This window comes from Nestor notabilis, unplaced genomic scaffold (genome assembly GCF_000696875.1).
Source record: "Nestor notabilis isolate BGI_N333 unplaced genomic scaffold, ASM69687v1 scaffold2365, whole genome shotgun sequence".
Lineage (NCBI taxonomy): Eukaryota > Metazoa > Chordata > Aves > Psittaciformes > Psittacidae > Nestor > Nestor notabilis.
Genome location: NW_009928645.1, coordinates 36547 through 51149, shown reverse-complemented (window position 1 = coordinate 51149; position 14603 = coordinate 36547). Strand labels below are relative to the sequence as shown.

Genomic DNA, 14603 nt, shown 5'->3' with positions numbered 1-14603 from the left:
ATTCCTGCTTCAGTTCTTCACAGTTAATTTCCAGCCCTTTCGCCACCTCAAGCAAACCCAGCCAATTTTCCCACAGCACTGTCACGATTCTGCCCAGGGCCCTGTCACTTCTGCATAATCTCATCAGCTCTCCAGAGACCTGCCTCAGCTTCACAAGATCATCTTCAGCTGACTCAATGTTGGAGACTAAAATCTTACAGGAAAAATAAACCAGTAAATAAATAAAACAATGCAGTCAGAAGTGTTAATGAAGCATTCAGTAACGTGATTAAGGATCCTCCAATAAAATGGCAATCACTCCACTGAACTGGTTAAATATGGTTGTAATAAGAGAATTCTGTTTGCTAAGAATGTGGAGAAAGATGGGATAAATAAAACAAACAAAGCAAACAGAAGAACACTGTGCCCAGGCAATTACATTGTTCTTACTTCTTTGTTGTTATTTGGAAGGGAAGAGAAATGAGCAGGAGTTACAGATATATAAAGTGACAAGCTTGTAATACGATGAGTAGTAAAAGAGAAGACAGTGAAGAGGTTGCTTATAGCAGAGGCTTGGTGGGGAGGCAGCAAGTAAAACTTTCCAGGAAACTGGAAATCGTCCAGTTTCCACTTCTGAGGGAAAACAACAGCAGTGTTAGAAAACTGATCAGTCCAGGTCCTGCAAAGGAGCAGTGAGGAATCAGAACAGAAGTGCAATGCTACCATAGGCACTGATAATGTTTGATTTCTACAGCAGTACGATGTACTCATTTGGCAGTGCCTATTATGATCCAGTCTTTTTATAGGTATATAAACATATCATGTGGATTTATATATACAGAAATACAGGAGAAAGAATTTCACTTCTTTCTACTAGGATGGAACACTATGATATGGTATTCATAACTGCATAACAGTTTTGCATGAGCTTTTCCAGTTCTTCAAAGCCTTTTTTTACCTTGCTTTCTTCTAAGTGGTCCAAAGCTTCTTTATAGGACATCGGTGATTGAGACAAAGACTGTCCAAGCATCTTTTCCAGTTTGTTAAGATTATCACACACCTTATCTTTGGTTTTTATGTAGCTTTCGTATTTTTCTAAGTACCTGTAGGAAATAATTAACAGACGAATTAAAATTTGTTGTGGTTGCTCCTCTCTCCGACCATAATGCCCACTAGAATTAAAAAGAAAATCTTCTGAGCTAGTAGTCCTTACTATTTTAGAAATTATCTTCAATTAGCATTTGTTCTTAGAGCACTGGGGCATTGTTATTAGGTCCAAGAGGCCTAAGAGCCCCAAAGGTAAAGAAAAGCAGGTAGGTATATCCATATATCAGCCATGGAGCTACTCAAAAGAAATGTATGTCATGATCTAAGTCTCCATCCTCCTCAGGCATTCCGAAAAGTTAGTTCCCACACATTCACACATTCCAAACAATCTATTTGTCCCTACAATGTGTGGGGACTGTACAATTCCAGTTTCTTATTTCCGTATCTTGCCATCTCTTTGCTATTAATAAGGCCTTTAAAGTCATCCGATTCTTTGATCATAAAAGCAGATTTGAAGGTTATGCTCAACAGAGCCAGAGGCACTGGATCATAAGCAAGCAATTTAAAAGCCATAGAATGATTGAATGGTTTGGGTTGGAAGGGACCTGTCCCATGGGCAGGGACACTTTCTGCTAGACGAGGTTGCTCCAAGCCCCATCCAACCTGATCTTGAGCACTGCCAGGGATGGGGCAGCCACAGCTTCTCTGGACAACCAGTTCCAGTGTCAAAAAACCCTCACAGTGAAGAATTTCTTCCCAGTATCTAATCTAAATCTACCCTCTTTCAGTTTAAAGCCATTACAGGCCCTTCTTATGTTGGATACAGTATTCAAGGTGGGGTAAAAGAGGAGTAGGGGGGGAGAATACCTCCATTAACCTTCTGGTCACATTCCTTTTGATGTAGCTGAGCATACTGTTGGCTTTCTGGGCTGCAAGTGCACATTGCTGGGTCATGCTGAGCTTCTTGTCAACCAACACCCCTAAGACCTTCTTCTCAGGGCTGCTCTCAATCCATTTTCTGCCGAGACTGTATTTGTGCTTGGGATTGCCCTGATCCAGGTGCAGGACCTTTTTACACTGTCTCCCAGACTTTTTCAGTGTATATACCTGAGGTACATCTGAAGGTATACACCTTCAGATCTCTTCCATACCTATATTTGAAGGAAGGAAACTATGGGCTGCATCTTGTTTGGTCTTTACTTTCTTAAGCCATCAGAATAGTCTATGGAAGACATGCATTAGGATCCTTGGGCCCCTCTGAAGATTGTTCTAACCTGAACCAGCACCGAATTAAAGACTGCGGAAATATGTTTTCTTCTGACTGTGATACCCTATGACCCTCAGTCATACCCCATAGACACTTCTTTGAATATGCTAAAAATGATTGCATTGTAAATTAGTAGCAATGTACGTATTGTCTAATAATTTTCCTTCCAATACAATCACACCTTGGAACAAAAGAAATGCTTAAAGTTCTTTCTGCTAAATTACCTGTTTGTATCAGAGCAAAACCAACACTGCGTTTATTGTCAGTCAAATTTCTCATAGTAAGGAACATTAAGGCCTCTAAAACCTACCTCTGTTTATCAGCTTCCTTTCTTTGAGCCTTCTTCCTTAATGCCAAACTCTTATTGATTAATTCTGTTAAAGTATTTTCCAGACATGTTTTGTCTTCTGGTTTCAGTAGGTTTTTCAGCTTGGAGTACAGGTTTTCTGTGTCAGCCTTTGCAGAGTTGAACTCTTCTGGTTCCCATTGTGGGGTCTGACAGACCTCCTCTGAGCCTCTGAGCTCTGGTGCGGCAGACTGGACTTGAGTTTCGTAGTCCTCAAGCAACCTGGCAGCCCTCTGAACAGCCTTGGTATAAAGCTCACCAGTCTTACAGGCATCCTCCAAAACACTCTGTAAGTGTTAGAAAGACAGAGAAACAAACAAGAAAGACTACTGTGCTCCTCTGGATACCAGATGGTCTTCTCAGATTTTTACACCTGGCTGTCTTTGAGACCAATATTCCCCCTATTGGCCTGAGGAGGTGACTCTACTCCCTAGGCAGTCACAGAGCACTGCTGTAACTATGGCCTGATTGCCCTCAACCATAGGAACAGGTCAATACTAGAAAAGTCAAGAGAGAAGGATGGCAGAACACAAGAGCCACAAGATCCCTTATGGATATGGCAGTACACAATCTTACGATTTGTTCAGACAAGGAAAGCCCACACATTGATGCTGTATTTATTTACGGAGGGGATATCTCTGCTATGACGTGATGAACTGCTTCCCGCTAAAGCCTCTTCTTGTATGTATTTATGCACAGAATGATGTGTGACGTGACTTTGCCAGCTCCTAGATTCCCAAAGGGCAGATAAATTTTGGCATTGTGCTTCCTGCACAATACCCAAGCAGCGAAGATGTAACACAGCAAAACAGGAAATCTGGCAGCGGGACCATAAGTACATCAGGGATGCTGAGTCCACCACCCTGTTATTACCTACTGCCTTATATTTCCTTATTTGTATCCATTAACCTCTTGGGCAGTCAAGGCACAGGTCTTCTTGATCACAACATAGTTCCAGAAGATCTCTGCCATGAAAGTTACCACTCTTTTGGTTTCAAACATAAATTTATTCACTAACTTTCTCCTTGTATTAATACTTCTCTTCAGCTTAAGGAGTCCTTTTCAATACATTAAGTCTACCTCCATGTTAATTATATCTCAGCTAGATTTTCCATTTGCCCTCAGTTTACCAGCTTGAGCAAATTTAGTTTTATTAACTGTCCTCAGCACTCCCTATCCCTCTAACGGCATCTGCTCTTGTTTGAGTGGACCTTTCCTGACAAAGGCATCAAGAATCAGGTCAACCCTCCAACAATTCTTTATCAATGCCTTGTATTGAAGCCTTGGATCCTGGTTGCCATTCCTTTACTCACTTTTCCTGAGGCTCAATCCCATTGGTTTGACCTGTGCTTTACTCTCCTTGATCATTCCCAACTTATAAGCTTTTTCTTTATAGTAGCAACAAGGAACTTCTGGAGGTTTTTTTATCATTGTCACCACAAAATCAGTCCCAAGAATAATCCCAGGAAAATTGCACCCAGTCTCTCTTGAGCTCAATATTTCAACACAGTCTTTTCCTTCCTCCCCTTTGCTTTTCTTTTCTTATGCTAATCCTCACTGCTTGATTATAACCAAATAGAATAAAACTAATTTTTCTGTATCCTCAGTTTTTATGATTCCTATCATGCCTCCCAATGCAAAGACAACCATGAACCAATCCAGTTATTAGAATAAAAGGAGGATATAAAATATAAAAAAGGAGGATATGAAAATATAAATGCTACAGTCACGAACACATCATCTAATTATTGGGAAAAGACATATAGCCACACTTTACTTTTATTAAATATACTTACAACACGGGCAGCAATGTCTGTCTTCAGTTGTATTTCACAATCTTGCAGTGTCTCTGATTTTGTATCTATACCAGCACCAAGAGATTTTTCTTCTTGTTTTTCCTTCTCTTTTTCCATTATACATTTAATAGCAGAAAACTTTGCTTGGATCATATCCTGAATTGCTTCCCATCTTATCTTTTCATACTGCACTGTTTTTATATCTACCAGAAGTGGCTGCTGGAGCTCTAATTGAATATGCTTTATGATGTGGAATAGATGTTCTGCTTCATTCTGGCTATCTTCCTTGTTTATACACTGGAGACCAGAGACAAAGTTTTGAAGAAACTGATTCAATTCCTCAACGTCTCTCTCCAGGCTCTTTATTTCTTTCCTCTTAGATTCTTTGAATGGTGTATCAAAGACCTCACTTTTGTTTAATTGATCTGCTACCTCCTGGATTAAGTACAAGATTTGCTGAACTGTTTGAAACAGAATCTGGGCAGATACAAGATTCTCAGCAGGAGAAGAGCTAGAGCTATCATTTAGGATGTTAGCTTCTTTTCTTCCAGTGGATATCACAGTCTGGATTTCATTTAGCAATGCTTGAATCTTATCATATTCCTTAACATTATCAAAATGTATTATCTTCCCTTTAATTTTATTTTTAATTTTTAAAAAATTAGTTTGCAATTCATCCAGCTGCAGCGAGTCCCATTTTAAACCTACACATTCAAAGATTTCTTTGTACTTCATTATTTGTGACAAATTGGATTGAAAAGCTATTACTTTTTCTTGAAGTGCTTTGCATTTATCCTTCACTTCCAGCTGGGTACCTAATAATTCATCTTCTTCCATGTTTATTTCACCAGAATGTAGATCATTAAGATCTCGCTGCAGTAAAGTTACTCCTTCAGCAAACTCTTTGTAGACAACTACCTTTTTTTCTACTTCATGAAGTTTACTCTGAATTTGCCTCTGTGTCTTCCTTGCTCTGTTCTTCAGACTTCTTAACTGATCAGTCAAAAACAGTTGTTCAGACAGGCTCAGTTCCCCAGCTGTGACCTGGCTCTCTTTACAGTGGGATGAGATAAGCCCTTCTATTTCCTGTATGTCCTTCAAAATCTCCTTCAAAATGGCTTGTTGATTGATTAATTCTGACCACGTGCTACTTTGGTTCATGTCAGGCCTGGCAAGTATCTCAGCATTTCGAAGCTGACAGTGAACTTTTTCTACTTCTGCAATAAGTTTTTGCCTCTCCTCCAGCTGGAGCTCTAGGTGCTGTAATCTTTGAGCTGATTTTAAAACAAGAGCCTTGTATGAATTCTGCAATGTTTGTAAAAGGAAGGTCATATCAGAGCTCTCCTCTGGCTTTAAGATGGGAATAATGTGCTGGAGCCCATAATCCAGTGATAAAATCACAGGCTCTCTGTTTAGAACTTCTGTGATCATAAGCTGACAACTTCTGATTTGTGATTTAACATCACTGGGAAAAAGTGCTGCTTTTTGATCAAGAGAGGACAGTGAATCTTTGACCCATGAAATATTTTCTTTCAGCTTCTTCATAATTTCATTTTTCATGAGAGCAGGTCCAGTGATCTGAACATCCTCTGGAAGAGTTTGTTGCACTGATAATGCTTCCAATTTGCTCTGCAAATCATGTACAGACTTCTCCAAAGCTACCTTCTCTTGATCACTCCAAATTCTTTTCATCTGCAGTTCAATCCTTCTTTTTAATAGAGAAAGACCATGTTTAATGTCCTGTAGATCTGTAGTCCAAAGTACAGGGTAATTGGCTTTTCCTGCAGCTGAGGAATATAACTCTGCTTGTACGTACTGTTCTTGTATCAGCCTCTGTATATCCTGTGCTTTAGCCATAATTAGGTTAAATTCATCGATTTCTGCTACAACTTGATCATGTTTCTTTTGCACTGTTTGTTCCATGTGTTGCCACCATTGCTCCAGTTGCCTCATTTGGCTTTCAGTTAACACTTTATCCATGCATGTTAAATGCTGAGATAAACTTTCTTGCTGAGTTTTCAACCGGTTTAAGACATCTCTTTCTTTTTTTAAGGACTCTATGCATGCCTTTATTTTCTCCAGAAGAACTGTGTTGTTCATAGGGCCCCTGCCAAAAATGTAAGCAGTGTTTAAAAAAAAAAAAAACAAAAAACCAAAACCAAACTCCTAAAGCATGGAATAGACACATTTTAAAAGAAGAATTTCAGTGTTTAGAAAATTATTCACTCACTTTATTCATTTAATCATATGTATCTCTCAATGTTCTCTCACAAATTGCCTAACCACCATTTCAGTATCATTATTTCTTGCTTATCTGTACAGCATTAGTTATTTCTAGATAACTCTGTGGGAAATGTACTTTCTAACATATATTCTCTAAAATTCAGTATTTGCTAATACAGAATGTGTGATTTCCTAAAGGAATGCAGCCTCCCTTTAAAGTTACAATAAATAAAATTTTAAATATCAACAGTAGTGTTTGTTCATCTCTAAGTGAATTAACATTTTATGGTAATTTCCAATTTACAATGAAGATAAAGCTTAGATATAAGAAAAACTTAAAAACTTCCCATTCATTCAAGATTAATTTGGAGGAGCTCATTTACTCATCTTTTATTTCCAGGAGTGTTTTGAAATTCCCACCTAAAATACATTTAGCAGCTAGATTTTTATTTTTGTCAATCTCTTTGCTGTAAATTAACAATTTTATAGATTATTTTAAAGATTTTAAAATTATTGTGACACATTATTGTGAATGATAGGCTAGTTCCGTGTTTCAAAGGCTAATTCATAAAAGGTGCTAAATATTTTGTGTGCATTGATTATCTCTGAACTGGTACCGTAGACTTACTTACTGCCACAGAATTCTTTCTGTCAAATAAGGTTAATTTTCAGAATAATGAGATACTTCACTCAGGAAAAATTAGAACTGATGAGTCCTTAAAGAAAAATTAGTATTTCACATCTGCCATATTTTGTAAAATTATTTTAATATGGCTTTTATACAGGTTTTTAGCACAGCAACCATTTCTTTGTTTTGCCTAAAAAGTAAAAAGAGTAAATGTTGCTAAAGAATAACAGAGAACCACCAAAAATGCTTCTGCTTAAGGTTCTTAAATTTACAAACCAATGAGACTTCTCTTGCTACCTAACATTAATGAGATGGATAAAACACCCTGTTCTTGCTGAGCATTATTCAAGTACGGCACAAAGTTCAGTCTGGGACCATATTTGTTCTGCAACCTATTATCAGAAACCCTCAACTATACTTACAGTTTTATGTTATCTTTTTCTGTTGACAGATTTTTCATTGAGGACTGTGCAGCAGAAAGATTTTTCTGGTACTCATTAATTAAACAGTACTGTTGTTGCTTCACTGCCTTAACAGCATCAAGTTCTTGAAGCAGCCTGTCCCAGCAGGGCACTGTAGGATCTGCGGTTTGCAGCCCTGCTCTGTTTGATCCTGTTGCATTGGGAAAAGCTTCTTGACTATGACACAATGATTTTGCCTTCCATGTTTCTAGTTCAGTTTGTAAATTCTACAATCAAGCCCGACACAGAGAGAGGATTAAAAGAGGATCTTAAAACACTTCCAGCTTTCAACACAAAATACAGTTAAATACAGATATATCTACAAATATATGCTTGTTCATTCACATGCAAATGAATACGCATGCCTGCGCACATCGTGGAAGCACATGTGCAGTCATAGGTGTATCTACTTGTGCACTCAAGAACAGCAGCACAAAATATGGTATTTACATGGACATATTTGCATCAAGGCACAGTGTTTGTAGATTACCTGGTAGACAAACTGACTAATCATGCAGTCAAACTTCAGATAGGACAATATGCAACAATTTTACTTTGCTCAAGCGAATCATAATTCTGTAAGTGTATCACTACATTAACAAGGAGGAATGGTTTTGCAATTTCCATACCTCCAGCTCTTTTAGTTGTTCGTTTATACGCACGATATCCAGTTCAGCCACTTCATTTTTCAGCTCATTGACCTTTTGTTCCTCTTCAAAATATTCAGTGTTTACTTGCACTCCAGGAAGTAGCTCCTTCTGGACAACCACTTCTGCATCTGTGTCCTACAACACAAAACAGGATTCTTATTTCTGAAGGTCCTAAACCAGAAAGTTTTCTGATTGCAACACTTGGCTTCACATGTTTAAGTCATGCCTAAATCCTGCTATGGCATCCCCCATAGCCTCTGTGGGTCAGCCAGGACCCAGAGGCTGGAACCTCCACCACAACTCCAGACCTTTGTGGTCACCCCAGCTTACCAGCACTGCTCAGATATCTATGTAATTTCTGCCCATCATTTTAAATTTGAAACTCTGGTATCCTCACTTTCAAATAACGTTCTCCCTGCACCCCCACCTTTGCTACTGATATATTTACACATCTATCCTGTCTTTTTCCCCTCTTCCTTATATATTCATAGACCTTTAGCCTCTCCTCACACCCACATTCCTTCTGCTCAGCACCTGCCTTGATACACTGCTGTGGCCTTCACCAGGACCCTTTCTTCAATTATTTTTCACAGGGCAACTCATGCATGAAGCAGCTTAACTGTGACACAAAGCCATGGCTGCCACTACCACAAGTGCTATCTGACATCAGCTGTAAGACAAGAGGGTTAGGGAGCCATGTCTCCGTTGGGGTGGGGAGGAAGAGAATGGGGGGCTCCTGAACCACACCCTAGTACATCAATACCCACAATGACAGAAGGACAAGTCACTTGAGGTGTGCCAGGTTTAACAGCCCATCAATTGAGCTGAGGTTGCCCAAGTGGATACTCTCAGCCAGCCCCAGTTCAGATGCAACATGTAATCCCCTAAATCAGCTTCAGCTATTGCAGACAACAATATAAATGAGATGTCACAGGCTTATCATCACATGGCAATACGTTAAAAATCTTTCTGTACTTACCTTCTGCCTATACCTGGTGAAAACTGTGATGTGTTTCATGTATAGACTTCATGTGAGTGAATGCATACAAATATACAGATACGACTACAGTGTGAGCTTGTCCATAGAACCAAGCAACAACGACATGTTCTTGTTTGATAAATTTACTGTATTGATACTTTAGATTATTTTACTAGGAAGTAGCCAGCTATCCCAGCAGCCATATCCCTTGTAAGCTATCACTGTCACCATCTCCCTGTGGGTTGTGAGCTATCCAAAATATACCTGCTTCCAACTGTGGGAAACAGGTAGCACATTGTAGACATTATCAGAAAAGAATAACTCTATTCATTTGAACTCTTTTGGTTATTTTCAGTCAAAACTGAAGGGAACCACTCATAAAATGGTCTATCAGAGAACTTTTCCATTTCTCTGTGTAAACATCTGTAACAGCTATATCAATTCACACATAAGATTTCATCTTAGGAGACTTTGGAGTGCCATTGAACTGAAGTAAGCTGACAAACTCAGGTAAGCTATCACAGACTGAGGAGTAAATCCACTTTACTAGACTGAAATATAAGCCCATCAAAACACACAGTAAAGTAAGTGTCCTGACACCAAGCAAAACCTCAGGACTGCTGTGTGGACATTTTGCTCATTTCGTGATGTTCTCAAGGTATACTGTGGCTCTGCCTCCCCACATACACAGACACATAGATAGTGTCAATCTCCCCATACACTAGTTTTAATGCTTCCTATAGGTTTTCAGTCCATCAGATGGTTGGAGAAGGACGAAAATAAAAGAAGGTAAGAGCATGGGGGTTGCTAACCAGCTACTGTCCTTTAGGTACAAAGTCAGGGCTCCACTGATGACTCTTCACAGTGCAGGCCCACGGGAAATTGCCAAAACACAACTGGCTTCAGGCTAGGGCATAGCCCTCGGTCTAAATCCTTTTTTCTCCAACTCCTTCCTCAGGGAACCAGTAAAACCTACTTCCCCTTCTCTTTGCAAACCCCAAGTTGATTGAATACACACACTTAAAGATCACATTTAGAAGTGAAAATCAGTCAATTTAGAATAGAATACAATATTTTAGGTTGGAAGGTACCTATGGCCATCACCTAGTCCAACTGCCTGACCACTTCAGGGCTGACCGAAAGTTAAAGTATGTTACTAAGGGCACTGTCCAAATGACTCTTAAACACTGATAGGCACCAACCACCTCTCTAGGAAGCCTGTTGAGTTTTTGACCACCGTCCTGGTAAAGAAATGCTTCCTAATGTCCAGTCTAAACCTCTCCTGGTGCAGCTCTGAACCATTCCCATGCATGCTATCATGGATACCAGGAAGATCAGCACTGCCCTCTGCACTTCCCCTCCTCAGGAAGCTGTAGACAGCAATGAGGTCACCCCTCAGCCTCCTTTTCTCCAAACTAGACAAGCCCAAAGTCCATAACTGCTCGTAATAGGACATTTCACAAGCTTTGTTGCTCTCCTCTGGATGCATTCAAGGACCTTCACATCCTTCTCAAATCTGGGGCCCAGAACTGCACACAGTATTCAAGGTCAGGCCACACCAATGCTAAATACAGCAGGATAACCACCTCTTTTGACTGACTGTGTTTAATTCATCCCACAATGCAGTTTGCCCTTGCACTGCAGGGCACGCTATTTACTCATGTATAGCTTGCTGTCAAACAGCATCCCCAGATCCCTTTCAACAGCCAGCTGAACTTAAGCCAGCAGTGGGTCCAGGTGGGCAATGAGGCCAACAGCAACCTGGCTTTTATCATTAACAGCGTGGTCAGCAGGACTAAGGAAGTGACTTTCTCCCTGTACTCAGCACTGGTGAGGCCACGCCTGGACTACTCTGTTCAGTTTTGGGACCCTTGCTACAACAAAGACATTGAGGTGCTCGAGTGTGTCCAAAGAAGGGCAATGAAGCTGGTGAAGGGTCTAGAGCACAAGTCTTACGAGGAGCGGCTGAGAGAACTGGGGCTGCTTGTCACGGAAGAAAGGAGACTCAGCGGAGACCTTCTTGCTCTCTACAACTACATGAAAGGAGGTTGTAGTGAGGTGAGTGTTAGTCTTGTCTCCCAAGTAACAGGCAATAGAATGGCCTCAAGCTGTGCCAGGGGGGTTTAGATTGGATATTTGGAAAAATGTCTCAATGGAATGGGTTGACAAGCACTGGAACAGACTGCCCGGGGAAGTGTTGGAGTGACCATCCCTAGAGGTGTTTAAAAGACATGTAGATGTGGCACTTAGAACATGGTTTAATGGTGGGCTTGGCAGTGTTAGGTTAACAGTTGGACTCGATGAACTTAAAGGTCTTTCCCAACCTATATGATTCAATGACAATTCCATTGTTCTCTAAATGCTTTTCAATAGTACCCAGTATGTTCTTCTCCATAATTTTTCCAGGAACTGAGGATTAGACTAACAGGTCTGTAGTTTCCTGGGTCTTCCCTCACCCTGTTCTTGTAAATCTGAAAAACACTGGCTAGCTTCCAGTCAGTGGGGCTCCCCAGACTCCCCAGACCTTCGGGATATTTTGTTGGGGTTTCCAGTAATAGCAGATGTGCAAGTCCCAGGTAAGACCTAACAATGGAGAGGCCAGAGTAGACCCACCTATAGATTTAACTGTGAAGATTACATCTGGCCTTATTTTCAATTTAAGAATGTGGTGACCATGGATCAGAAGTCATGTGACACTTCAGGTGCAACACCCTTACTCTTAAAGAATAACAAACTTGATAATGTCATTTAGTAATGTACCTTGTTATTCATTCAGCTTGAATTCATTCTCCTTTCTCTCTTTATTTCATTTATTTTCTTATGCTGGATCACCCTTGGATTTCATTTTTCTGATCTGACCTCCTTATGATAGCAAAACTATCACAGCTAGCTACAATAACATGGAAATAAGCTGCATTGATTAATAATGTAAATAGAAACTCTAAATATCATAAAGATTGTTTATGATGGCTCTGAAAACCAGTATTTCTGGTTTTGACCAGAACCACTGAAAAATATGATGTGGCTAAAGTTTGTACCATGGACATAAAGCAGAACTACACACAATGGTCTCGATTTTGATGTGACAATAATTCTTCTTCTTTTATAACACAACTTCAGCTGAGGCCCATGTGGAAACAAAAAAGGCAATGACTGACAAATTTAGCTTGAAATAACAGAATGTCGGTTACCTCATGTGCAAAAACTGAGGGATTAGGTTCCAGATCATCTTTCTGACCCGCTGCAGATTTTGCGACTCGACTTTTCTGGCACACCCTTTGTTGAACCTGCTCCATGTCTTCTTCATGTGATTGATTCTTGACATCACCACGTTTCTCCTTTTTTGTGAGAAATGAAAAAAAAACAACCAAACAACCAAGTATTCAAAAAGCCCTAATCAAACCTGCTCAGCAGTAATAACGGTGCTCATGATGATGGAGTTATGAAGCCCATAATTCCAGGTAGATGAGGAAAACCACAGTTACCTCTCAATTTACTGTGGGCAGGGTTATGGCAAAGGAAATCGTTTAGAAAAAGCAGTGCTATAATTCTGCTATAAATTCATCTTCATTATTCTAAGCATGGACCTTGAACTGTGTACCCCTGGATGCATTTTTTTAGAAGGTTTAGCTTTTTCCTGAGGCTCCAATCTTGTACTGTAGACAGAGAGTCTGTGATTAAGACACCCAGCCAATTACCAGGCAGGATATTCCCATGGGCAGCCTGGGGATTTCCTGTATGTACATGCTAAGGTATTTGCTGACTGTAAGTTCTGCTTGAGTTTGTTTATCATCTGGAGACAGACAAAATAAAACAGCCACCCACACAATATAAAGAATGGCAAATCCTTACAGTATGACCATGGGGGAGGGCACAGCATCCCGGGCCAGTCCGTGCTGGTGGCTACAATTCAGGTGTACTGAAAGTAGCCCAGAACCATCAGAATAAATAAATTTACTCTAATTCTCAGCCAGCTCATGAGTGCATACTGCGCTCCATCTTGTCACAACTACACTGCTTATACCCCTCTTAGGCTTTTTATCTCCAGCATGAACTTCCCACTCATTATAGTTCCAATTCTTAAACGCTGCTCTAGACTGTCAAAATTCCCCTTGTACCAGGGGTGCACAGAACAGGACACAGCATTTCAAATGCAGCCTCATACATGCAGAAGATGTAAATTAGAAATCTAAATAAATGAGACTCAAGCAAAATAACAATATTCAAGCAAAATGGTAAGATGACTTCACAGTACATCCAGGTGACTCAGAATGCAATATCCTCAGCAAGTCACTAATGAAAAAAAAAAAAAAATCCCTCCATACTAATTTTAAATGTACAGGAAAGGATTCAGAGGGTTATTGCATTCTAAGTATACAGCACATCAGACAAAAATAGCTTGATGTAACTTGAAGTTTTTACTATTTATTAGAGATATTATCCCCACTACATATACCCTCAGATTCAATCAGTGCTGCATAATCTCCTGACCAGTTACCTCTGCTGGATGGGTTGCCTTTCTTGTTTCATCACCTTCAATATCAACACCGTCCTGATGTCTTTCCAGTTCTGCTTCACCACCCTTAACTGCATTGTCCAGAACTTCATCTTGGACCATATCATGTCTGTCCATACTTGGGCTCTCTTTACCAGCATCCCCCTGATTTGAAAAATACAAAATGTTTACAACTAGCAAAAGTCACAGTCCAAAAATCCATGTTTACAAAGGAATGACACACTCCACAAGCTGTCTATCTTCAGTTAACTTAATGAATGAAGGAAAAAGCTGACGTAACCCAAACCCAGAGTCTCTTAGCAACACCTGCTCTGATCAGTTTGCCATATCAGGACCTTAATCACTATGAAGAGTTTCAGGAGAAACTGAACTGAAGTGCGTGCTCACATAATTTTTAATACTGTCATAGAAGTTTCTATTTAGACACGTTTGGCAACTTTTAACTATTGATCTTGCTCTTTCTCCAGAAACGTCAGCACAAATGGTTTCCACTCTCATATTTTGATGGACATGTCTCCCTACTGCTGTTACCACTCAATGGTCAGGTCAAGGAGAGAGTTCTCCAGATTGTTCCCTCAGCATTGCGCATGTGAAGTCATTTACAGTGTGAACGTCTTTATGTCCCCTAAAGATCAGCAGTTCCAGGTTAGTGACCTCTCACTACCTCTCATTTGTCACCACGCAGCTGACAAAACCTGCTGAAATCACAGG

General features: G+C 40.0%; 1 protein-coding gene across 1 annotated transcript in view; it reads right to left on the bottom strand.

Moving 5' to 3' along the window:
* LOC104405773 (nesprin-2-like) overlaps window positions 1-14603 on the bottom strand; it is a gene marked incomplete at its 5' end in the record, with an annotated part of 148639 nt that overhangs the window by 98224 nt on the left and 35812 nt on the right. The window contains 9 exon segments of the mRNA XM_010014581.1: window positions 1-193; window positions 938-1082; window positions 2604-2926; window positions 4436-6542; window positions 7709-7974; window positions 8377-8532; window positions 12568-12725; window positions 13880-14036; window positions 14588-14590. The exon segment at window positions 1-193 is cut by the window's left edge and continues 32 nt beyond it. Coding sequence (XP_010012883.1) covers window positions 1-193; window positions 938-1082; window positions 2604-2926; window positions 4436-6542; window positions 7709-7974; window positions 8377-8532; window positions 12568-12725; window positions 13880-14036; window positions 14588-14590 — 3508 coding nt within the window.